Source organism: Rhinatrema bivittatum, chromosome 4 (genome assembly GCF_901001135.1).
Source record: "Rhinatrema bivittatum chromosome 4, aRhiBiv1.1, whole genome shotgun sequence".
Classification (NCBI taxonomy): Eukaryota; Metazoa; Chordata; class Amphibia; order Gymnophiona; family Rhinatrematidae; genus Rhinatrema; species Rhinatrema bivittatum.
Window position 1 is genome coordinate 271,414,171 of NC_042618.1, and position 26,469 is coordinate 271,440,639.

At 45.7% G+C, this 26,469-nt stretch overlaps 1 protein-coding gene across 2 annotated transcripts in view; it reads left to right on the plus strand.

Moving 5' to 3' along the window:
• SHISAL1 (shisa like 1) overlaps positions 1 to 26,469 on the plus strand; it is a 529,020-nt gene that overhangs the window by 201,658 nt on the left and 300,893 nt on the right. For both annotated transcript variants that reach the window (XM_029600117.1, XM_029600116.1), the window contains exon 2: positions 25,076 to 25,175. In XM_029600117.1, the coding sequence (XP_029455977.1) occupies positions 25,109 to 25,175 (67 nt within the window). In that variant the 5' untranslated portion in view covers positions 25,076 to 25,108. The remainder of the gene's footprint in view (positions 1 to 25,075; positions 25,176 to 26,469) is intronic.

A 26,469-nucleotide genomic window follows, 5' to 3' on the forward strand; every position in this document is an offset into this window, starting at 1 on the left:
CTACCTCCACAATATAAATTGTCTCATACATATTTTATCTTTATCAAAATGTCTTAATCGCCTAAGAATGTATATAAGAGATGTACATAATAAAAACATGCATAATAATACCCCAAAGGATTAAAGAATATATTTTTTCCTTAGAAAGTGCTCATACAATAAAGCTTTACAAGCTGGCTGTTTCCTTGGTCTTGCTAAATACAAGCAAAAATTGCTTTCATAAAAACAGATTATGATGGCAATAAACAAAACAGTAATATGATATTAAATGCATCTTTACTTCTATTTCTTTGAGAAATATGCATCCTACTCATTTCAGGTGCATTTAGTGCATGAAGTGGTTTTGCTGGCTGTCTCTTTCAATGACTGATTCCCTCCATGAAAGATTTGAAGCAGCATATAAAGCAAGGCTTTCCAAATTGTGGTCAGGTCCCAATCAGGGTCACAAAACCTTCAGCTGGGGTAACAAGTGCCTCAAATGGCAGCACTCTTGAGGTGCCAGCAGCAGCAGCAGCATCAGTAGTGGAAGTCAGTGTGGGGCCTGTGAGCCAACACACTATCACAGACCCTTCTATTAATGCTGCTGCTGCTTGCAGATCACAATAGGGCTTAGAACCAGTTATGAGGGGAGGATAGGGCTGAGTGTGCATTGTAAGAAGACTACCTAAGTTGTTCTTTAAGAAAGAGTCATTGGAGATTGCCACTGCTCCTCTCTTCTTACCCACCATGAATCTGCCCTATCATCAACTTGCCTCTCTTCCCACCAGTTGTCATCTACCTTTATCGCAGGGCCCAAAAGAAAATGGTCAGGGGGATGTTTGGAAGAGGGGCCATTTGAAGTGAGGGATGAGATGCAGGGGGGTAGATAAATTGGGGAAAGATTGCCTGTGGAGGGTGAAAATGACAGAAAATCAACTGAGGATATAAGAGAAGATGGGGTAAAAGGGGAATCAGCTGAGGGAATGTGAAAGAAGGGTTGAAGTGGAGGAGGTGAGGTTGGGAGATGAGACAGGAGATTGGGGATGAGTGAGGAGGGGATGGAGTGAAATGGAGGGAATGACAGAGGACCAATTGAGAGTTATAAAAAGGGCTTGAGGTGAGAGAGGATAACTGGGGGTGAAAAAAAGGGGAATGGGCTGAGGAGGTGAGAGCAGCAGAGGAAGAGGGGTCCATTGGAGGGAAGGTGGTTAAGAGAGAAGATTCTCTTGAGGGGAAGTTTGGGGAGGAATGAGATGTAATTGTTGGAGTGGGACTGCACCTCTGCTAATTTGTTTTGGTCATTGGGGTCATGTAAATTTTCAAGTGCTAAAATATGGTCGCATCAACTAAAAGTTTGTAAAGCCCTGATTATAGAAACTACAGCATGTTCTATTCTGTTTATTGGTACTACTCTTCAATGTTCCAAATTCACAATAATTTGAATATACTTTCTTTTATTCTTTAACACTTATTCTCACAATATTTTATAGATTATTATGGTAAAACATAATACACTAATAGGAAACTCAGAAATAATAAAAAAAACAAAAAACCCACCGCCTTTTAAGGGTGTGATGTACTAAGGGTTTTCTGTCCATTTTAAGGGCAATTTTGAAACCTGATACTTGTAAATAGTAGGTACAAATCTCAAAGGGAAACTTCCCATGCAGATTTCCCCCAGCCTTCCCTAACCCTGTCTCCAGTGCCACCCTTTTCCCCACCTTGGAGCAAAAGTTTTTTAAAGAGGTTTTTCCACATCTCTTTGAAAATTGCCTTGTTAACTTCTTTCTGTAGATTATCTGTATAGCTACATTTATTATAATGATGAAAAATAGGCAAGCTTATTCCAAGGAGTGATTTTATTTTTGGTAGGTCCTCAAGATTTGAACACTTTGCTACAAACAACTAAGTGTTTGGTTCTGTTTTTTTTTTTAAAAGAACTTAGTTTGGCCACTCATAGACACTTGCCTGGGAGGGCTAACTGAGATATTATTCCAAGATTCTGGTTCTGATATAAATCTGTTTGCCATTCTGATATATTGTAATCTTCTTTGAGACCAATTTTGGAAAAAAACAGAATTTCAAATGCTTGGAAATAAATATATAAATTGTCTTGTAATATTGCGTGAGTTATGAAAAAAAATGGCTGTGGCAATTGTTGATGGGGTATCTCAGAAATGAATAACTTCAGAATTGTAGCAATCAAAGACCGGTGAATTACAAGACCATAAGAATTGCCATGCTGGGTCAGACCAATGTCCATCGAGCCCAGCATCCTGATTCCGATGGTGGTTAATCAAAATCACAAATACTTGGCATTTCCGTAAAGTAGATCTAATTTCTGTTAGTTACTTCCAGGAATAGCATTAGCTTTCTTTAGTCTACCTGGCTAATAATGTGTTATGGACTTTTACAAATGTCTTTTAAACCCTACTATGCACGTCCTCTGGCAACAGTTCCACAGCTTGAAGTGGGCTGAGTGAAAAAGTACTTTCTACAATCTATTTTGAATCTGTTGGTTGTTAGTTTCATGGAGGGTCCCCCTGTTTTAGTATTATTTGAAAGAGTAAATAATCATCCTTTATTTATCCGTTCCAATGCACTTATGATTTCATACATTTCAAACATGTCCCCCCTCAGCTGTCTCTTTTCCAATCTGAAGAGCTCTAGTCCATGTACCTCTCAACACAGGAGAGATGTTCTATCCCCTTTATCATTTTTGTCACCCTCCTCTGCACATTTTCTAGTTCTGCAATGTTGTTGCGATGCTGCTCATGGACCCAACCGTGAGCAGCCTCTCACTTCCCACCAGCCTAACGCCACTCTCTCTTCACGGCCTGAGTGCCGCCGCTGAGTCCTGTCTGCCTTGCGGCGTGAAGCCATAATTGTCATGACCTCCTCTGGCTGATGCTGCCATTCCCTGTGCGGCGGGAACACCGCCGCCATCCTCTCCTTCGGGGCTTGGAGGCCACCAACGTTGCTGTTCATCTGGCAGCAGTAGCGCTGCCATCACTCTCTTCTTCGTGGCCTGGAGGCTGCTGACATCTGTTCTCTTCGCAGCACAGGTGCTGCAGACGCCGCTTCCCTCTTGCGGCAGGAGTGCTGCCAACAGCCGCCTCTTTGCGATCGGATGCTGCCGCCAATGCTGCAGACTCCGTCCTAGTTCCAGCTTCCCCTAGGCATGCAGCTGCGCCTCTCTTCTGTATTTAAAGGGCCAGCGGCAAGAAGAGCCCTATGGCCCATATGATGACATCATTCATTGTTTCCTCCTCAGGCTATAAAAGGGCTCTTTGCCAGTTCCTCGGGTCCTTTGCAAGTGCTTGACTGCTCCTGGATTCTTTGTCTCATCTCTTCATCCAGGAGGCTCTGAGGTCCATCTTTGCTTCTTCAGGGTCCTCTGTTCTTCATGGGAGCTCTTTTGTTCCTGGTCTCTCGACAGATCCTGCATACTTGTCTGCCCCGTTTCCTGATGTTCCACTTCTCTAGTTCCTGTCTTCAGATGTTTCCTGTCAGTTCCTGTCTTCAGATGTTCCTGCCTTTGGATATTCCTGTTTTTTCAGTTCCTGTATTTGGATGTTCCATATTCTCCTGTCCCTGGCTCCAGGAGTTCCAGCCTTGTCTCTTCCTGCTGGATCCAGATGACAATCCTGTGTCCTGTTCCTGGTCATTGGAGTTGTATCCTTCTTCAAGCACTGCCCGGATCCCTCTTTATTCCTGAGCTTCAGTCCTGTGCTTGTCTTTCTCTCTGGTGGTCCATGACCAGCCTCTTCAGGTTATGTAGGGCGCACAGTAGGACAGCGTGGTCTGCAACTAGCCCAAAGGGGGCTGTGTAGGGTGCACTGAGGGCAGTGGCTCCAAGTCTCATCCTAGTTTCCAAGTGCCTACGTCTCGTTCCTGTTCTAGAGTCATCACCTGTCCTCGACCTCAGTCTGTCCTGTCACACCTGCTGTTTCTAGACGGCAGGTCCAAAAGGGCTATTGAGTGGCCGGAGGGCTACCCCAGAGACCAGCATTGCATTGCTGGGTCTCTTCTGGTGCATTCAGGTTCGGCAGAGGTCAGAGTGCTCTGAGTCTTCAGCATGTCTGCCCGTGCTCAGTTACGCTTCGCCTGCCATGGTGCATGCCCTGGGTTCCCTCTCTGGGCTTATGCTGTGGTCCAAGGGAACACACTCTCCTGAACAAGCGACCACTGCCCTGCGCTCGCAACAAGATGTGAAGGCATTGTTCTTGGTGAGCGTGTTCCTGTGACGAGTCCATGTTTTGGACTTCTATTTATTTTTTCTTTGGAATTTTTGTGTGTATCCCTCGACTCACTGGAGGCACCATCCATTGTTCAGGATCTTGTTTTTCCAACCATTGGAGGTCCCTGTACTTCGCTCCTGGGTTTCTATGACCTGCAGGAGGTGCCTGCATCCAGGCTGCATAGTTCCTTGATGTGTCCAACACCTTGCGGTTGGTTCCCTTGCTACTTATGACCTGCAGGAGGTGCCTGCATCTGTTTGTGACTGCCAACTGCTTCTTCCGGGAAGCATCTGTATTTGGCCTGGGTTTATTTTTTCAGCTACCTGAAGGAGGCACCTGCACCCAGGTTTAATTGTTTCCACAGCTGCTTAAACTTTTGGTTCCTTCATCTGACTTTTCCAGATATGCTGGAGATGTCTGAATTTTTTCCCCTGGGTTTGTTTTTTCAGTGACCTGCAGGAGGTGCCTGCACCCAGGTTGTAGCTCCCTTTGAGTGAAGATCTTCATGTTTCTTGTCCTCAAGCTTCATCAGCCTGCAGGGGGCACCTGTATTTAGTGATCCCCAATTTCTACAGTTGTTCCAGGATCCTTGCTCTAAACTCCTGCAGGAGGCGCTCGCATTAATCTTCATCCAAGATCTTCAAATTGGTTTCTAGATAGCGCTACTCCTAATCAGGTCTTGAGCTACCAGCTTGCTCTTCATTTCCCTGTACATGGCATTTCCAAGTTCCAATTGGCTTCCATCCATCATATCCACTGCACTACCTCCCTTCATTGTGCAAGCGCTCAATTCTTCAGTTGTGCCTTTTTCCTCATCTTCTGGGTGAACATGGTCTTGTAGTGAACCCCTGGATGTTCCCTGGTCTCTACTTCTTAGCGGAAGAGGAACTCCTGTGTTTAGAAGGCATAAACTAAGAGTCTGCCTACCCAAACTCCTGCAAAGCATCGTTCTCTCTCTCACTCTGAAGATTAGTTGCCATCTCTCAGCAGTTCCTATGTATCAGTGCTTCTTCTTGAAACGCTTGAATATAAGTTGCCGATGTCGGCTTGGAGATACTATCATTGGTTGCTGTCTGGTCTTTAGAAGAGCCTTGTGTTTGTCTTATTGTTATTCAGCCTACAACCATCAAGCAAAGGAGTTCATGCATGTCCTAACATTTTATCATTCAGGAGCCGTTGCCTTATTCCCCGGCTACGAGAACCCCTAAGGCCTTGCTCTTGAACCCTCAGCTAGTATCAAATGCTATACAGCCATTCCATACTCAACCAGGACTCGGATAACCCATGGAATGTTCCCAGTCTTCAGGAAATGCCAAGGTTATACTGGTACTTCCTATCTTGTCATCTGGACTCCTTGTCTGCAGCTACATCTGCAGTAGAATCATCAGAGTGCTAGCCTTTCCTAGGATCCTCCAACCCAGTTTCAATTCTGTGGTTCAAATTCCTCGTCTTGCCAACAATAACTTCAGCTTTGGAAAATTCAAGAAATGATACTAACAACAAATCAATTTGCCATTACCAAGGCAGTATATGGACAATACCTTCCCTATGACCTTGGTTGTCAATATCCAGGTGAGAACCCAACCGCGAGCAGCCTCTCACCTCCTGCTGGTCCGATGCTGCTCTCTCTTCGCGGCCCAAGTGCCACCACTGAGTTCTGCCTGCCTTGCGGCATGGAGCTGCCAATGTCACAGCCTCCTCTGGCCAAAGCTGCCATTCCCTGTGCGGCGGGAGCACTGCCGCCTTCCTCTCCTTTTTTCCAGTTCCCTACCCCCCTACCCCCCTGCCTAACCTTCCTTCCCTTTTCCCTCTCCACACCGACCCCTAATGCCTACCTAGCTACCCCGAAATTTTTTATTTTTCTAATTACTGAAGTATTTTCTACGAGCTGGCCAGCTGCTGGCACGCACTTCCCCGGGACAGTGACTAATGGCCGCTGTCCTGGCCGGCCTCCGTCTCTCCCTGCCCCTTCCTGCCCAGATTATGCCCCTGGCCTGCCCCTTTTTCAGGCCCCAGCACTTCTGCAAGTAACAGGGGTTACGCGTGTGGCTGGGCCTGTTCTAAAATGCAAGCAGCGCCACAAGGCCCAGCTACACATGTAACCCCTGTTTTTTAAGTGCATGGCCCTTTGAAAATTTGCTTGAAAATGAGTAGATCAAGGCAAAGAACTTGCCTCATGAAGGACCCCTTTGAGCCTTTGTGCATGTGTGACCTGAAATATTTGACATGGAAGGCCATATTCTTAGTTGTGGTCACCTCAGTGCATCAGGTCAGTGAACTTCAAGCATTGGTAACGTACCTACCTTATACGAAGTTCTTCCATGATAGGGTGATTCTCCATACTCACCCTAAGTTCTTGCCTAAGGTGTATCGGACTTCCATCTGAACCAGTCTATCGTCCTACCCACCTTCTTTCCCAGACCTTATTTGTACTCAGGTGAACGGGCTTGTTTATTCAATATTACTTGAATAAACAAGCAAATCACATATTTCATTACAGTGATTGTATGAATGGGAAAGAGAGGGCTGATGTATTAGCAGGATGGTAAGAAGGTGATAGCAAAATTATGTCTGATAGTGAGTTAACAAGTCCATATTTGTTTTGAAGGGCTGATCATTTTAATTTCAAATTATTTATTTATCTGATATTTATATTCTGCTTTTCAGTACTTCAAAGTGGATTGTATTCAGGTTCTATAGGTATTTCCCTTACCCCAGAGGGCTTACAATCTAACAGGCCAATGCAATACAGTGCACTCAGCTGAACGCATGATTTTTACCGTGTAACAGATGTTCTTCTAGGACAGCAGGATGTTAGTCAGCTGGATGGGTGACATCATCAGATGGCATCTGGCATGGAAAACTTCTGTCAAAGTTTCTAGACCTTTGACTGGCACACTGAGCATGCCCAGCATGCCACTATTCATACGACCACGTGGGGTACCTCTTCAGTCTTGTTACAGAAAAGTACAAAAATAAAATAACAACTTAAAATGAAAACCCAACTCTGCGGGGTGGTGGGAGGGTTTTTAGAGGACTAACATCCTGCTGTCCTAGGAGAACACCTGTTACAGGTAAGCAACGCTGCTTTCTCCTAGGACGGCAGGATGGTAGTCATCACACATGGGTGAATACCTAGCTGCAGGCTGTTTCCAAATGGAGCAGACCAATAGACACCAAACAGGTGCCAATGGGCACAACCTAAGTGCTGTTGGTAATGAAAAAAGACAGCCTGTACCTGAAAAATAGGGCCCTAGGTGGAAGAGTTGGGTTTAGACCTGAAAAAGTTTACGAGGGACAGATTGGCTGAAGCTGCTATCTTGGCAGTAGTGAGCGGCGAATGCGTGAAGAGAACTCCACATTGCAGCTCTGCAGATCTCCATCATGGGGACCACTTTCAAGTGGGCCACTGAAGTTGCCATGGCTCTGATGGAGTGAGCCTTAATGTGGCCCCCAAGCTGCAGTCATGCTTGCATGTATCAGAAAGATATGCAGTCTGCCAACCAGGCAGATAGGGTGTGCTTGGTTACAGCAACTCCCAATCTGTTCTTATCCAACAAGATGAAGAGTTGTGTTGACTTCCTATGGCCTGCCATCTTCTCAAGGTAGAATGCTAAGGCCCTCTTACAATCCAGAGTATGCAAGGCCCGTTCACCTGAGCACAAATAAGGTCTGGGAAAGAAGGTGGGTAGGACGATAGACTGGTTCAGATGGAAGTCCGATACACCTTAGGCAAGAACTTAGGGTGAGTATGGAGAATCACCCTATCATGGAAGAACTTCGTATAAGGTAGGTACGTTACCAATGCTTGAAGTTCACTGACCTGATGCACTGAGGTGACCACAACTAAGAATATGGCCTTCCATGTCAAATATTTCAGGTCACACATGCACAAAGGCTCAAAGGGGTCCTTCATGAGGCAAGTCAAGACCACATTAAAGTCCCAGGAGACAGGCGGAGGAGGCAGAATGGCTTTAGCAGAAGCAGACCATGCATGAAACATCCCTCCAAGGGTTGTGCTGAGAGGGGCGTACCATTCACCCCATGATGATAAGCCCCAGTGGTGCTGAGATGCGTTCTGACTAAGTTGGTCTTTAAACCAGTTTCCGACTTGTGCAACAGGTACTCTAAGAGCTTCAGCGTGGAGCTGGTGAACACTGAACAGGTCCATCCCATGCTGCTCACACCAGGAAGTAAATCTCTTCCTCTTCAGGCTGTATGACTTTCTAGTCGACAGTTTCCTGGAGGCAACCAGAACCTGAGATACATCGTCAAACAATGCCAAGGGCTGCAATACTAGCCTTTCAACATCCAAGCCATTAGAGACAACATCCTGAGGTTGGGATGACACAGCCTGCCCTGATTTTGTGTGACTAAGTTTGGGGAGGTCCCCAGATTGAGCGGGCTCTGGACAGAGAGGTCCTGTAGGAATGGGAACCAAACCTGCTGCGGACAATAGGGGGCTATGAAGATCATGGTTCCCCCAACCTGCCAGAGCTTCAGGAGTGTCTTCATCACCAACAGGAGTGGGGGATACGCATACAGGAGCCCCTTGCCTCAATGGCAAGCAAAGGCATCCAAGGCTGGTTTGCCCTCCTCCCTGCAAAGGGAGCAAAAAGACTCCACCTTGTCGCAGGGGGAGGCAAACAGATCTATGTTGGGGGATGCCCAATGACAGAAGATCATGCCCTCTACCGCTGGATCCAGGGACCACTCGTGGGGCCAAAAAGCCCGACTGAGACAGTCCGCCACTACATTGCCTGTCCCCGCCAGGTACACCACTTGGAATGATACACCCTGAGAGCGGGCCCAGGACCAAATCTGAACCACCTTCTAGCACAGTAGAAACGACCCTGTGCCTCCCTGTTTGTTGTACATTGCCACCTGATTGTTGGTCTGGATTAGGACTGATTTGATCACCAAATGATCCTGGAATGCTGATAGACCGCAACGGATCACCCAGAGCTCTAGGAGGTTGATTTGGTACTGAGCTTCCTGAGCTGACCACAGGCCCTGGATGTGGAGCCCCTCCACATGGGCACCTCACCCCATTGTGGATGCATCGGTGGTAAGAACAACCTGGAAGGAAGGTGATTGGAAAAGGATCCCTTGCTCCAAATTGGCCACTTCCTCCCAACAGGACAAGGAGGTCTGGAGTGGTGGTATTGAGGTCTTGGGAGGCTTGCTGCCACTGGGACCACAGGGTCCACTGTGCCCTGTGCATTTGCAGGCAGGCAAAAGGCGTGATATAGACTGTGGCCGCCACATGATCCAGAAGGCAGTGCATGAGGCGGGCGGTGATCCACTGGTTCCAGCGCATCGAGGTTGCCAAAGCCACCAGGGTGAGTGCCCAGTCGCCTCCGCCTGGTCACCTCCGCCACCTCCAGGTGAGCGCCGATAAAGTTCAGGCACATCAACAGGGTCAGATGGGACTTCGAGTAGTTGATGACAAACCCGACAGCTTCCAACACCTGAATGGTCAAGTGGAGAGACCAAAGCATTCTCTATTGAGAATTGCTCTTGATCAGCTAGTCATCCAAGTAGGGGTATACTTGCACCCCAGGTGGCATAGGTGCGCTCCCACTGGTGCCAGGCATTTGGTAAAGACGCGAAGTGCTGAGGCCAGGCCGAAAGGCAGGACCCTAAACTGAAAATGCCTGGTGCCCATTAGGAAGCAGAGATATCTCCGATGACTGCGGGAAATCTCGATGTGAGCATACATTTCTTTGAGATCGAGGGAGCAAAGATCAGAGTGCTAAGGGAGAGCATTTTGAACTTCTCTCGCTTGAGGAAACGGTTTAAAGCTCTTAGATCCAGGATGGGACAGAATCCCCCAGTCCTCTTGGGGTTATGGAAATGGCGGGAGTTAAACATCATCCCCTGCTGCTGAAGAAGAACGGGCTTGACTGCCCTGGTCTGTATGAGGGCAGAGAGCTTGGACTGCAGTATTTCCTGATGGGGAGACTGACCCTAAGAGGGGTACGGGGGGTCATCCCCAGGCACACTCATGAACTTTAGACAATGCCCTCAGCAAATGATGGAGAGGACCCACCGGTCTGAGGTGATTGCTAGTCAGCGATCCAGAAAGAACCGCAAATGGCCTCCTACTGGAGGGTCTGGTACTGAGGGCATGATGACTGGGCTCCTTCTCCCTTGCTCCCAGTCAAAACCCTGTAGCGGGGCTCAGCTGAGGTGCTGGCTGAGGTCTAGGGGCCCACTGCTACTTAGGGCAGCCTCTGGAGGACCTCCGCTGAGGATGTCCAAGGGAAACTAGAGGGTAGTACTTCCTCTGGTGGTAGAATGACCTATGGGCCACTTGCCTCGCTGTCCTTCTGGCCAAGGAGGGGACATCCAAGGCACTAGCCGAAAGATGCAAGAGGGTCTCATGATGACCCTTCAGCTGAGCCACAGCATCCTGGACCTTGTCCCCAAAAAGTTTATCTCCTATACAAGGGAGGTCTGCCAGTTTATCCTGGACCTCTGGGCAGAGATCCAAAGCTCTGAGCCAGGCCATCTTGCAGGCTCTGATGCCCGCTGCAGCCATGTGAGCTGATGTCTCAAAAATGTCGTAAGTGGAACGCACCTTGTTCTTACCACATTCGAAGCCTTGCTGAACCAGCGCCAGGAATATATCCTGCTGCTCTTGAGGTAGGCATTCCACCAGCTCCTGAACCTGTTTCCATAGGTTTTGGGAGTGCTGGGCCATATTTATTTATTTAATTTTATTTTATTTATTTAATAATATTTATATACCGCAATCAATAAGACATTTGCATGTCCGTCTAGGCGGTTTACAAATATACATACATAAGTTAAAAAGTCAGGCACAACAAGTTTACCTACGAAGGTTAAAATAGACAAACACAACTAATTTAATCATGATAAAGGTCTAGCGGTATATTGTGTTCGTGTATTTAAGTTATATTGTATGCATCACTAAATAGATAGCATTTTCTTAAATTCCTTACGGTTTGATGTAAGTCGGAGGTTTTCGGGGAGAGAATTCCATAAGATTGGACCAGCAACGGAAAAGGTTCTTTTGCGGATTAGGGCCAAGCTGACTGTTTTGACTGTTGGTACTTCTAGCAAACATTTGTCCATGGATCGTGGCTGTCTTGAGGGCTTGTATATGTGTAACATGGAGCAGAGCCAAACCGAGTCAACGTTTTATAGCAGATTGTGGATGGTAGACAAGATTTTATATCTGATATGGTGAGTTATAGGGAGCCAGTGTAGTTGTAAAATGGGTGTTATATGATCTTTACGAGATGTTATATATTGTTCTTGCTGTAGCATTTTGAACGAGTTGCAATGGATATATTGATGATAATGGCAGTCCTAAATATAATGTGTTACAGTAATCTAAGTTTGTTAGAATTAGAGCTTGAACAATTGTCCGGAAATCAGATAAAGTTAAAAGAGGTTTGAGTTTTTTGAGCATATGTAGTTTGAAAAAACATTTTTTAACTGTCTCAGATATTTGTTTTGAGAGAGATGAAAATTCCGAGATTCTTTGCATAGGGTTTTATGGGTATTTGCTGTTTGTCAAAGAGGAAGAATTGTGGAGGTTTGTGAATGGAATCAGGGACCGTTGAAAGATAAACTAGTTCGGTTTTGGCTGCATTTAATTTTAACCTGTTATGGGACAGCCAAGTTTTTATAGCTGTTAAGTATATTTGCATCAAGGAGAATGTATTAGACCAAGTATTAGAAAAAGGTATAATGAACTGAATGTCGTCAGCGTATATTTTGAAGTTTATGTTAAGACCATCAAGGAGGCGGCATAGAGGTAAGAGATATATGTTGAAAAGAAGAGCAGAAAGTGATGATCCTTGTGGTACTCCTGTTTCGATTGTGTACCATTCTGATTTGTGTTTTCCTAGGGTAATTCTTTGTGGTCTATTTGATAAAAATGTAGTGAACCATTGAAGAGCTGTCCCAGTGATACCAATTTGTTGGAGGTTGGTTAGTAAAATAGTGTGATTCAGAATATCGAATGCAGCGGATATGTCAATCAAAACGAGAATATAGTTTGTGTTAGAGTCAAATCCTCTTTTATAATGGTGTCAAATGATGTTAGTAGGGACTCTGTACTATGTGCTTTCCTGAAACCATGTTGATTATGGTGGAGTATATTATGATCTTCAATATAATTTGAAATTTGATGTAGGGCAACGGATTCAATAATTTTGACTATAGATGTGAGAGTAGCTATTGGGCGGTAGTTAGTTAAATCTAGAGGGTCTTGATTTTTTTTTTTTTTTTGGTATTGGTATAACAGATGTCTTTTTAATAGAATCTGGAAAAACTCCTTGGGATAAGGAGGCATTTGCTATCTTTGTTATTGATGAAGCAAAATGTTCTTTTAATTCTTTGAGTAGGTTTCCAGAGCATGGATTAAATTGGCTGGCCCCTGTCACAAGGTAGGAGCACTGGATGGCCGGCGCCATCTTTAAAGATGGCGCCGGCCATCTTTACTCATCAGCTATGGGCTGATGATCAGCTATGGGCTGATGAGTAAAGATGGCCGGTGCCATCTTTAAAGATGGGTATTTGCTGTTTGTCAAAGAGGAAGAATTGTGGCAACAAGCCATCCAGTGCTCCTACCATGTGACAGGGGCCGGCCAATGGCACGGATACCCTGTCACATGGTAAGGGCAAAGGGGCATCGGCGCCATTTTTTTTTTAGAACAGCTGATGACTGGGAACGGGAAATCTTTCCCCGAGGCCCCCCTGGATCTCTCCTCTCACCCCGAGGCCCCCCTAGATCTCTCCCTGAGTACCCCCTTGACCACCAGGTAATTTTAAAAGGTTTTGGGGGGGTCAGGTGGGGGGTTTTTTTTAGCAGCGCGGGCCACCCTAAAAAAAAAATTAGCGATGTGAATTGGAATCGGAAACGATTCCAATTCACATATCTTAACAATCAGATGTTTCCCCCCCGCCGAATCTGATCGTTAAGACGATCTGGCACACGATTCACATCTCTAGTTATTTTGATTGTTCCTACTACTTTTATCAAGTAATGATCTGACCATGGTATTGAGGTGATATCCACGGTGAAGTCATGTATTGGATGGTTAATATATATTTGATCTAGAGTATTTCCATGTTTATGTGTCGGCTCATTTATGATAGCTTTAAAATTCAGTCCAGTTAATGCTTCAGTTAAGTGTGTAACAGAAGGGTGATTCTGTTGGTTGTTAAAATGTAAATTGAAATCACCAGCAAGAATAGTATTTTCTAAGTTGCAAGGGAGAGTGATAAGTGTTTCAAGGAAGTTAGAAAGATTATTGTTAAGAATTCCAGGGGGGCTGTATAGTAAACAGTTGTTTAGAACACTTGTTGTTATTAATAAAATCTCTATTTCGTGGTCATTTTGAAGAATGTTTTTTTTACGGGGTGATAGGGAGGATTTTATATAGCTGGTAGGAGGCGATATGGGCTATTAACAATAGGGATGTGAATCGTGTCCTCGATCGTCTTAATGATCGATTTCGGCTGGGAGGGGGAGGGAATCGTATTGTTGCCGTTTGGGGGGGTAAAATATCGTGAAAAATCGTTAAAAATCGAAAAATCGAAAAATCGAAAAATCGAAAAATCGAAAAACCGGCACATTAAAACCCCCTAAAACCCACCCCCGACCCTTTAAATTAAATCCCCCACCCTCCCGAACCCCCCCCAAATAACTTAAATAACCTGCGGGTCCAGCGGCGGTCCGGAACGGCAGCGGTCCGGAACGGGCTCCTGCTCCTGAATCTTGTCGTCTTCAGCCGGCGCCATTTTCCAAAATGGCGCCGAAAAATGGCGGCGGCCATAGACGAAAAAGATTGGACGGCAGGAGGTCCTTCCGGACCCCCGCTGGACTTTTGGCAAGTCTCGTGGGGGTCAGGAGGCCCCCCACAAGCTGGCCAAAAGTTCCTGGAGGTCCAGCGGGGGTCAGGGAGCGATTTCCCGCCGCGAATCGTTTTCGTACGGAAAATGGCGCCGGCAGGAGATCGACTGCAGGAGGTCGTTCAGCGAGGCGCCGGAACCCTCGCTGAACGACCTCCTGCAGTCGATCTCCTGCCGGCGCCATTTTCCGTACGAAAATGATTCGCGGCGGGAAATCGCTCCCTGACCCCCGCTGGACCTCCAGGAACTTTTGGCCAGCTTGTGGGGGGCCTCCTGACCCCCACGAGACTTGCCAAAAGTCCAGCGGGGGTCCGGAAGGACCTCCTGCCGTCCAATCTTTTTCGTCTATGGCCGCCGCCATTTTTCGGCGCCATTTTGGAAAATGGCGCCGGCTGAAGACGACAAGATTCAGGAGCAGGAGCCCGTTCCGGACCGCTGCCGTTCCGGACCGCCGCTGGACCCGCAGGTTATTTAAGTTATTGGGGGGGGGGTTCGGGAGGGTGGGGGATTTAATTTAAAGGGTCGGGGGTGGGTTTTAGGGGGTTTTAGTGTGCCGGCTCACGATTCTAACGATTTATAACGATAAATCGTTAGAATCTGTATTGTATTGTGTTCCATAACGGTTTAAGACGATATTAAAATTATCGGACGATAATTTTAATCGTCCTAAAACGATTCACATCCCTAATTAACATTGCCCCTTGGTACACCTTCCTACCCAGAGCGCCCCATTCCCTATGTGCCCAACCCGGGGGTGCAGAAGCATGAGTCCAGGAGCATTTGGCCTTTTTGAGGGTAGACTCCACTACCACCGACTAGTGGGGGAGCTGACACCGCTCAAACCCCAGGGACTTCTGTACAAGGTAGACAGCATCAGCCTTCCTGTTTACTGGTGACACAGAGACTGAATGTTTCCAGATGCGCAGGAACAACTCCTTGAAGATCTCATGCACGGGAATAGTTACCACCTCTTTTGGAGCACCCACAAACTGGAGTACCTCCAGGATGTGGTGTCTGGCATTCTCTTCCATTATGAGTTGGAAGGGAATGGACTCCACCATGGAGCAGACAAACCTAGTAAAGGTTAAGTCCTCAGGTAGAGACTGGCAGCGCTCCTCCAGAGGGGATGGTTCTGAGATGATATCCTCAGAGACATTGGAGGAGGACTCAGAAGTATCGTCTTCCCACGGGTCATACAGAGCCTCCTCCTCACTAAACTCCCGGGCGAGGTTAGTGGGGAACCCATGCTCACTGCCTTGGCCTGGGCCCCGGAGGCATCAGGGCACAGGGGACACTGATGCCATTGACAGCACTGAAGCCCAAGGGCCCCGTCACCGGAGCCTAGAGCAGCAGCCGAGGCACCAGAGGCCCTTATGGCCCTGGAAGTGCCAAGTCTTCTTCCTCAGATGAACTGGAAATGGGCATTGCCCCAGAAGGGGGAAGCATCAATGGCTGCAGGGGCATCGAGGGGCCTCCAGGCATCAGCTGATTAGGAACGATGCCGAGCAGGACATAAAGGCGCTCTAACAGCAGTGCTAGGAATGAGGGAGTAAGCTGTGGCATTGGTGGTGGTGGTGATGGCACCGATGGGGCTGGTAGTTCAATGTCCCTGAGGGCTTGGAGCACCGCCAACTGAACCCTGCGATCCAGCTCCTCTTTGAAGGTCACCGTAGATAAGGTGGGTGGAGGAGGAGCAGCTGCCACCAGATTGCCCTCAAAATGAGGGGGATTGTTGCTCGGCATCGACATGGGCATCGGTGGGGAGTGCCTTGGACTCCCAGGCTTGATCAAGGGTGTAGCCTCATCGCCGGTTCAGGCAATGCCGGTGCCTTCTTGGAACCGGTTCCATGCGCCGATGGTGACCAGTGATGGTGCTTCCTCTATCTCCTATGGTGCTCGGCCCGGTCTTTCCCTGGCCCTGAGGAGGGTGAGGAATCTGATGTCCTGGAAAGCGACAGTACCAACAGTGGTCAATCCCCAGCACCCGTCTCCAAAGGGAGACCTGGTGGGAGGTGGACATCGATGGCTCGGTGTCCAAGGGCTCCACCCAACCCCGCGGCATCGACACACCGAATGCCGGCGTGGATGGCCCCAATTTCTTAGATCAAAAAGTTTCTCTATTTATCCAAATGCGCCCAATGACCTTTTGGGATCATCTGGTCACAGAGCTGGCAACCCTGGATATTGTGCAATGCCCCTAGGCAAAGAATACAATTTCATGCAGATCAGACACAGACATGGTCCTCAGGCACTGGGGGCACTGACGAAAACCGGAGGAAGCCATGCTTCAGGCTGGCCAGCGGTCAGTGCAGGTCGGATACAAACTCCTAAAACCCCCAGAACCAACTGCAAAGAAGATGAAAAAACTTACCTCTCCACCCTACTAACTAGGGGGCCTAGGGAAGAGGGACTCTGGTGCGGATGTTAAGAGAAAAAAAATCGCAAAAAGCAGAATAGAACTCTGAAAAAATAGAGCAGAGCTCCACAAACCGCAAGGCAACAGCACCATGGAAAGAAAGGGACTGAAGAGGGACCCTGCGTGGCTGCGTGGATACTGACATGCTGGGCATGCTCAGTGTACCAAAGTTCTAGAAACTTTGACAGAAGTTTTCCGTGCTGGGCTCCATTTGATGATGTCACCCATGTGTGAGGACGAATATCTTGCTTGTCCTATGAGAAAGTGATTTGTCCAAGTTCACACCGAGTGGCAGTGGGATTTGAACCCTGGTTCATAGCCCTCTTCTCCAACCACTAGGTTGCTGTTGTGTCCCGCGGCCGTGGCGCTCCATGACCGCGGCCCCCTACCTGATTCACGGCGCTCTCTCGCCACGGGAACCCCGGGGGAGGGCTCCGATTTGGGCCGCCGCACCGGCGCAGCCTCTGATCCTGCTCACTGCAGGGGAAGCCATCCTGATTCCCCCCTCACAGCATCTAGCAGCGTCTCCCCTCTGCGGGGGAGATTCAAGATGGCCGCCACCATCCTTAGACGCTTAGAGATAAAGTATAAATAGAAAAATGCAGACAAAAACTGAACTTGAAACTGCAAAAAGCCAGACTGTATTGAATGGAAAAACAAATATCATTCCTCACTAAACATCAAACAATAACATGAAGAAATATAAAGCATAATCATAATAGTAAAACCAAACTCATAAAAAGAATAAATATTTCAAAACAGCAGATGAAAAGATCATCCAATGATTACAAACATATAACTTTGTTATTTTAATTTCCCAAACATCGATAAAATATTTCAAAATAGCAGACACGGAATACACCCCCCCCCCCCCAAATAATTAAAATTAAAGCTAAAATAAATCCTCTGCTCTCCATATAGAAACATAGAAGTGATGGCAGAAGAAGACCATACGGCCCATCCAGTCTGCCCAGCAAGCTTTCACAGTTATTTTTCTCATACTTATCTGTTACTCTGACCGCTGATGTCAGGGCCCTTATTGGTAACTTTTTGGTTCTAATTTTCCTTCCACCCCGGCCATTGATGTAGAGAGCAGTGCTGTAGCTGCATAAAAGTGAAGTATCAAGCCTAAATTGTTAGGGGTAGTAACCACCGCATTAAGCAAGCTACTCCCATGCTTATTTGTTTACTCAGCCTGTGCAATTTAGTCCTTGTTGGTTGTCTTAATATAAATCCTCTTTTCTTCATTCCCCCTGCCATTGAAGCATTGAGCTGCGCTGTATATGTATTCAAAGTGTACTGGCTTGGGGTAGTAACCGCCGCAACAAGCAAGCTACTCCCACACTTATTTGTTTACCCAGACTATTCAATTCAATCCTAGTTGGTAGTTGTCTGACTGTAAATCCTCTTATCTTCAATCCCCCCCTGCCGTTGAAGCAGTGAGCCATGCTGTATACATATTCAAAGTGAAGTATCAGGTTTAATTGGTTAGGGGTAGTAACCGCCACAACAAGCAAGCTTCTCCCATGTTTATTTGTGAATGCAAATCCTTTGTCCCACATTTCCTCTTGCCATTGAAGCATAGAGCAATGTTGGAGTCACATTAACCATGTGCATGTTTATTGAATAAGGGTATTAATCACCAGGACATAGCCATCATTCCCACAAGCCACCCCCATGCCTCTTCTCTTCATTCACATTCTTGAGACTTTATGGATCCACAGTGTTTATCCCACGCCCCTTTGAAATCCTTCACAGTTTTAGTCTTCACCACTTCCTCCGGAAGGGCATTCCAGGCATCTACCACTCTCTCCGTGAAGAAATATTTCCTGACAGGGATGTGAATCGTTTATCTGACGATTGAAAATATCATCCAATATTTTCAATATAGTCAGATATCGGGGGGTCCCCGATAGCGATCATTTTCTTATTGTTATGTGTGTGTGTGTGGGGGGGGGGGGGCGGGAAGAAAGGACACAACCTAAAAACACAGCCTGACCCTTTAAAATGAGTTTGTTAGTATCCCCCCACCCTCCGGACCCCCCCAAAAATTTTAAATACCTGGTGGTCCAGCGGGGGTCCCGGGAGCATTCTTCCGCGCTCAGGCTGTCGGCTGCCACTAATCAAAATGGCGCCGATGGCCCTTTGTTCTTACCATGTGACAGGGCTATTGGTGCCATTGGTCGGCCCCTGTTACATGGTAGGTGCACTGGATGGCCCGTGCCATTTTTAAAGATATGCACAGTTTTCTTCACTCTCTAACACATATGTTCACAAACTCCCTTATATTTTCTCACACACATGCTCACTTGTTCACACATTGTCTCTCATATATGCTCACTGGCTCACATTCTCTCACTCACAGACATCTCACTATGTCACACACTCATGCTCTTGTTCACACACATGCTCACTGGCTCATTTGCTCTCTCACCTACATGCTCACATACATGTTCACTGTCTCAATTGCTCTCTTTAATACTCACACACAGGCCCACTGGCTTAAATAGTCCTCTTGCTCACACATATGCTCATTGGCTCTTTCGTACTCTCTCACTCACAAACATGCTGTGGTAACCAAAACAAGCCCGATTATATTATACAGTGCAACAATGGAAAAACAGAAACATAATCACAACTCACAAAACATCAAGCAATAAAATCAAGAGATCTAAGACATTATTCATAGTATTAAAAACCATGAAAAGAATGAATATATCAAAGCAGCCGACAAACAAAGGAAGCCCAATATTCAAAGTGTGTTCAGCGCTACTTAGCCAGATAAGTAGGACTTATCTGGTTAAGTAGTGGCCGCTGAATATGTACTTACATTTAGTGGCTGCTGCTTAGTCACATATGTCCCTTATATGACTAAAAGTTTAGCTACATAAGTTAGGCGGGCAGTGGTTGGAGCAACTTAACCACATAACTTATGTAACTAAGTAGCAATGTTTTGTCTTAGCTACATAAGTTTACCAGCTACGTTAGACGGTTGATACATCTAAGTACAAATATATATGCATATATTCAGTGACAAGGCCATGCTGCTGAATATACCATGCAATTTAGCCAGTAAGTTATATCCAGCCAAGTTACTTAAATGGCCATCTTTCAATATTGGTCCCCTAGTGATTTAGAAAGTCACATAAATTTGTTCTAATATTTCCAAAACACCAATAAAATATTTCAAAACAACAGACACATGAAATAACACCCCAGAATTTAAAATAATAAAAAATAATGTAAAAATCTCCAGCTCTCCATAACATTAAATAAATACATACCTGGCATCTTTTGATTTTCCAGAGATTATTGTGGATTTGGGTGAAGAAGGCCACACAATCTTTATCCTCTCTCTCACTCTCCTTCACACATATAGGCACTCTCTTTCTCTTACACATGCAGGCTCACATACACATGCAGATTCTCTCATACTCACGTGCTCTCTCTCTCTCTCTCTCTCTCTCATGCACACATGCAGGTACTCTCATACAAACATGTAGACGCACTCTCAAACACACTTGCAGGCTCTCACTCTCTCATGCACACATGCAGGTACTCTCATACAAACATGTAGGTGCACTCTCTCTTTCATGCACACATGCAGGCTCACTCTCATGCATATATTTAGGCTCTCTTTCATACACACATGCAGGCTCACTCTCTCATGCACATATTCAGGCTCTCTCTCTCTCTTTCATACACACATGCAGGCTCACTCTCATGCACATATTCAGGCTCTCTCTCTCTTTCATACACACATGCAGGCTCACTCTCATGCAGATATTCCGACTCTCTCTCTTTCATACACACATGCTGGCGCTTTCTCTCATACACACACACACACACATACCTCTCAGGCATTCTCCTTTCTTCTGGGCCTTGGCCGAGCCAGCACTGCTCATTTACTGCCAGAGGGGGAAGTGGGAGGAAGTGGCCCTGTAACTGTCAGATGCTTCCTGTTGCCGAACCTGTAGGCCTTTCTTTGGACCGAGACCTCCCTCGGGCCGTGCTGACACTTCCCTCGGGCCACGACAGTATAACCCTTACTGTCAGAAAACACATCATAAAACCAGAGGGGGTGCACTGGAGTTTACCATTACCTATGAGAGAGTGCAGTTGTGCATAAGTTAGGCAAAGGGCCTTATGTATATATACATATACACACACATTAAATCTACTTATTGCTTCATTCATACCTTATTCCTCCACTTTTCTCTACAGTGCAATATACCATCATTCTCTAATCCTCAAATCCTCTTTATCCTTCACCATCCAGATTCACTTCTTATCCAAATCTTACTGCTTTTGGACCGTGGGCATCTTGACCTCCTATTATAGTCAAGATGTCTCTTCCTTCTTTTTTCTCTCTCTCTGGCCATTATCATAACCTATGTCTTGAACACCGTTTGCCTTCACTTTTGTGACCTATTATCTTGTCTTGTCCTTTGGCAGTCCACTCAGAACATAGCTGCAGAGAACAGCTTTATCACCCAAAATACTGTATGTCTCTAACTCTTCCATCCATTTTTATTAAATTGACCCATCTTTTCTTTTTCAAGGCCCTGTCCTACCCTACAATATATCCTTTGCAATATGTCCTCCTACATTCTTTTCTCTTTGTAAACTTTATTTTAGCTTATTTTTGCTTTCAAACTTTCCTCTTTCTGTCTCTTACTTCTTTAAGCCCTTCTCCTTTGCATATTCTGGGCATCCTTTTTCTCTGCCTTCAAGCCTTGTCTGAAGACATATTTTCTAGAGATGTGTGTTCGTTTTTTGGGTTAGTGCGCGCTAACGGGAGTTAGCGCGCACTAACTTTGACCCATTCGTGTGCACTATCGGGAATTAGTACGCACTAACCCGAAAATCAAGGCCCCCTCGAAAAAAATAAAACAAGAACAGTGGAAAAACCAAAATTTCCTGCAGAGAGCCCCAAAACAAAGCCCGAAAGGATTAAAAAACATGATGCACATCTCTACATATTTCCTTATGCAGGCATGTCATCAGTCTCCATGAAGCTTATTACATCTTTTATAATCTACAATCACGTTGTTCTTGGTACTACCCCCAAAGGAGAAATTACTCCTTACCTGATAATTTCCCTTTGTTTAATGAGGACAGGCTAATCCACACTAGAGATGTGAATCGTGTCCTCGATCGTCTTAACGATCGATTTTGGCTGGGAGGGGGAGGGAATCGTATCGTCGCCGTTTGGGTGTTTAGAGTATCGTGAAAATCGTTAAAATCGTGAACCGGCACACTAAAACCCCCTAAAACCCACCCCCGACCCTTTAAATTAAATCCCCCACCCTCCTGAACCCCCCCCCCCCCAAATGCCTTAATTTACCTGGGGGTCCAGCGGCGGTCCGTAGCTAAATCGGGGGAAGGGGGAGGGCAGGAAAACCGGCACACTAAAACACCCTAAAACCCACCCCCGACCCTTTAAATTAAATCCCCCACCCTCCCGAACCCCCCCAAATGCCTTAAATTACCTGGGGGTCCAGCGGCGGTCCAGAACGGTCTCCTGCAATTGAATCGTGTTGTCTTCAGCCGGCGCCATTCTGCGCCGCCATTTTGCAAAATGGTGGCGCAAAATGGCGGCGGCCATAGACCAACACGATTCGACTGCAGGAGGTCGTCCGGACCCCTGCTGGACTTTTGGCAAGTCTTGTGGGGGTCAGGAGGCCCCCCCAAGCTGGCCAAAAGTCCCTGGGGGTCCAGCGGGGGTCCGGGAGCGATTTCCTGCCACGAATCGTTTTCCGTACAGAAAATGGCGCCGGCAGGAGATCGACTGCAGGAGGTCGTTCAGCTGGGGTTCCGGACCCCAGCAGGAGATCGACTGCAGGAGGTCGTTCAGCTGGGGTTCCGGACCCCGGCTGAACGACCTCCTACAGTCGATCTCCTGCCGGCGCCATTTTCCGTATGGAAAACGATTTGCGGCAGGAGACCCCCGCTGGACCCCCAGGGACTTTTGGCCAGCTTGGGGGGGCCTCCTGACCCCCACAAGACTTGCCAAAAGTCCAGCGGGGGTCCGGAACGACCTCCTGCAGTCGAATCGTGTTGGTCTATGGCCGCCACCATTTTGCGCCGCCATTTTGCAAAATGGCGGTGCAGAATGGCGCCGGCTGAAGACAACACGATTCAATTGCAGGAGGCCGTTCCGGACCGCCGCTGGACCCCCAGGTAATTTAAGGCATTGGGGGGGGGGGGTCGGGAGGGTGGGGGATTTAATTTAAAGGGTCGGGGGTGGGTTTTAGGGGGTTTTAGTGTGCCGGTTTTCCTGCCCTCCCCCTTCCCCCGATTTACGATTTTTTGACGATAAATCGGGGGAATTGGTATTGTATCGTGGCCCTAACGATTTTTGACGATTTAAAATATATCGGACGATATTTTAAATCGTCAAAAAACGATTCACATCCCTAATCCACACCAGTGGGTTATGCATCTCTACCAGCAGATGGAGAAGGAGCAAATCTGATGTCATGCTATATATATACCCCTGCACCAACATTAGCTCACCAGTATTCTCTGGAAAAGCCAACTGTGAACAACTAAAGAATACATGATCATATCCATTATGACAACCATTCAAACAATCAGTTAACAGAAAAAACACTGAGGTCATTGTAATATTACTAATCTAGAGACTGGATCTAACACCATTAATCCCTGGAAATGCAGCCACTCAGGAGGACAATAGCACCACTATCCGGCAGCCAAGAGTGGGAAGGTGGATTAACCTGTCCTCATTAAAGAAAAGGAAATTATCAGGTAATAGTACTTTCTCCTTTCTAAGCATTCAGACAGGTTAATCCACACCAGTGGGATGTACCAGCAGATATACCTCTGACAATCCAGAGACTTAAGAAATTCCCCCGACTGTAGCGCCATTATCAGCGAGTGAAAGGTTTCCATGCGGGAATGAGTCACTTGCAAAAGCTGGTTGAGTCCCTTGAGATCCAGGATGGGGGAAAAGGAATCCCCCCCCCCCTATTTTTGGATACAATTAAATAATTGGAATATTATCTTGTGACATGGGCACTGGGAATCACAGCCTGCAGATTGAGAAGTCTTCACAATGAACACTCCACTGTATCTCTTCTGCGGAGAACTGCAGGGAGACACCATGAAATTGTCCTGAGGAATGCTGAGAAACTCCAGAACATAGCCATTTCTTATCACCTCCAAAACCCACTGGTCTGACATGATCTCAATCTACCTCTGATAAAAAGGAGAGACAGGTGACCGTCTAGCTCCTGTTCCTGGGAGTAGATCAGCACACTCTCATTGAGGGGTTCAGGGGGGGTGCACTGTCACTTGAACCCACGCCCCATCTGGACTGCCTGGGACAAAGGACTGAGACATATCCAAAGGTTGAGCCCTATGAGAAGTCGCTCCTATGTAGGGTTGAAAACATTTTAAACCCCCCTAGCATGCTGTATTGCGCTGAATGAGCGCGGTGCCTGCCTTTAATCCTCTGGCAACCGAGGAACCTGGGACTCACCCCACTTATTGGCCTATTTTGTTTTTATCTCTCTCCCAAACAGAGTGATCCTTGAAATTGGCACCAGTTCATCAGCCATAGCTGACACTCAGCCGTACTCAGCTTCTGAGATCAGATGAGATCAGGATCATCCAGGTTGGTGAGGTCATAGGACACTGCCCTGAAATTTCTGAGAGACAGCAAGCAAGTGCGATCCACCATAGAGCAACAAGAGGCCATCTGCAATTCATTACCACCACCTCAAGGCCTGCTTAAGGATAGCCTCAATTTTCTTATCCTGCACCTCCTTCAAGCCACTCCCCCTTCTACAGGAACAGTTGTCCACTTGGCAAAGGCACACACCAGCGCATCCACTTTCAGAAAGCTCTCTCTCTCTCTGCTAGATCCAGGGGGTACAGTGCTACCAAGGCTTGTCCCCTTTTAAAATTAGCTTCCAAGGCATCCCATTCAAGCTCAATCAATTCCTGAATAGCATCCATAATGCTTTACCTAAGGAATCTAAATGGGATTCTTGTTTGGCTTTAACACCGAGCACCCTCAGTATCTTCAGTGCCTGGATGATCTGAGCCGGCAACTCATCTCTATGAAAGAGATGCATATCCACCATCTGCTGGAGACAGAAAATACTGGTGGGCTGATGTCAGTGCAGGAGTATATATTCCATGACGTAGTTTTGCTCCATCTCCATCTGTTGCTAGAGGTGCATAACCCACTGGTGTGGTTTAACCTATCTGAATGCTAAGAAACCTTGTATTTCATCTTTGTTCTACTTTCCTTCCAAATAAATTACAATCTTCTTGGAAGGTAAATACTTGCATGACCTACAGTATATTAATGATCATTTGTATCCCTCTATTAATTTAGCTATGTTAGCTTTTTTGTGCAGTGTATACATTGTCAATATTACTGTAAATCATTGCGAATATTTGCCTTCTTTTGGTCCTAACCCATTAACAGTGCCACTTTTGTATGTTACAGGATTTATTTGATGTTAAAAATAGAGAATGATTTGATATTTAACCATTGCATTTTATCTTTTAACAGGTGATTCTCTAATGGGTGAATGAAACCAAAACGATGATTGGTTGTGTTCTACAGTCCTTCAATGCGCTAACTGTTGTTTTCTTGTTGATGTCATCAACAGGTAAAATGTTAAATATAAATATTTTTACGTGTCATAGACATACAGTTATAAGTTATTTCATTAAGTTTTATGATACTTTTCCACAAAGAGCTTTGCTGTGGTTACAGAACAAGTAAACACTGACTATCATAGGAAAGAAACTAGGATTTATGTAGCACCTGCTTTGTATTTCTGCTTCCAAAGGAAATCTATCTAGATATGTGTGTGTATATGTGGGCATATAGATAGATATATGTATAAAATATAACTGAGTAAAGGTTAAGATCATATATTTGAATGTCATTTAATGATCATATAAAAAGTAAAAAAAAAATGATTCAAGCACAGTACATAAGCTGACGCCAAAAGACCAAAAACTAAAAATATCTATATAATTAAAACCAAATAAAAGGAACCATTGCCAACATGACCATATTTTGGCACAAATGTCTATTTCAGGAGAATATAAAAAGGTGAAAACTGTGGTGGGATGTCCTCATTTCAATATTCAATAAATCTTGAGGATCAATCTGAAGATATTCCAAATGAAAAAATATCTCTCTGTGTCTGTTGATGTTAGATTCTGTGTGGGTCCAGGAATATATTGGGAGGAGATTACTTGCTTCTTTGTGTGGACAGTAATGTACCAAACTTTGAAGAATAAAATTCAGACCAGTGCTCAACTCTCCCAGGGCTTGATTTTTATTTATTTATTTATTTATTTTTATTAAACTTTCCATTTTCAAGAAGGTATTACACAGTTGTATACTCAGTAATAATTAAATACATGGCGTTCAAGAATAATTACGCATACATTCTGTAAAACCTAGAAATCATCATCGAAAGTAATTACAGAAGCTGGCTGTGGAAAAAAGAGCAGTATGTGAATAAAAACATATACTAACTTTATTTGTGTTTAACCATAATATATATACACTTCTCCCAATAACTAAGGTATAGGATGGAATTAGGAATCTAGGTATGTACGCAGTTGTTCTGGATAATTAAACATATATCTCGTATTTTGATATACGAGAACACATTTACAAGGAAAACGTAATATAAACTTGGCTCCTCTTTGTATGACCTTTTCTCTCATTTCCAAGAACTCTTTTCTTCTTAATTGTGTACTAAGAGAAACATCAGGAAAAATTCTGATTGGAGAACTGTGAAAAGGACAATTTTGATATTTAAAATATAACCTGAGAATAAGATCTCGCTGAGAAACATCTGCGAACTGAACAATTAATGTAGCTTGTGTTTTTATTTCCATATCAGATGACTTCTCGAGAAGTTCTGACAAATCTGTATCATT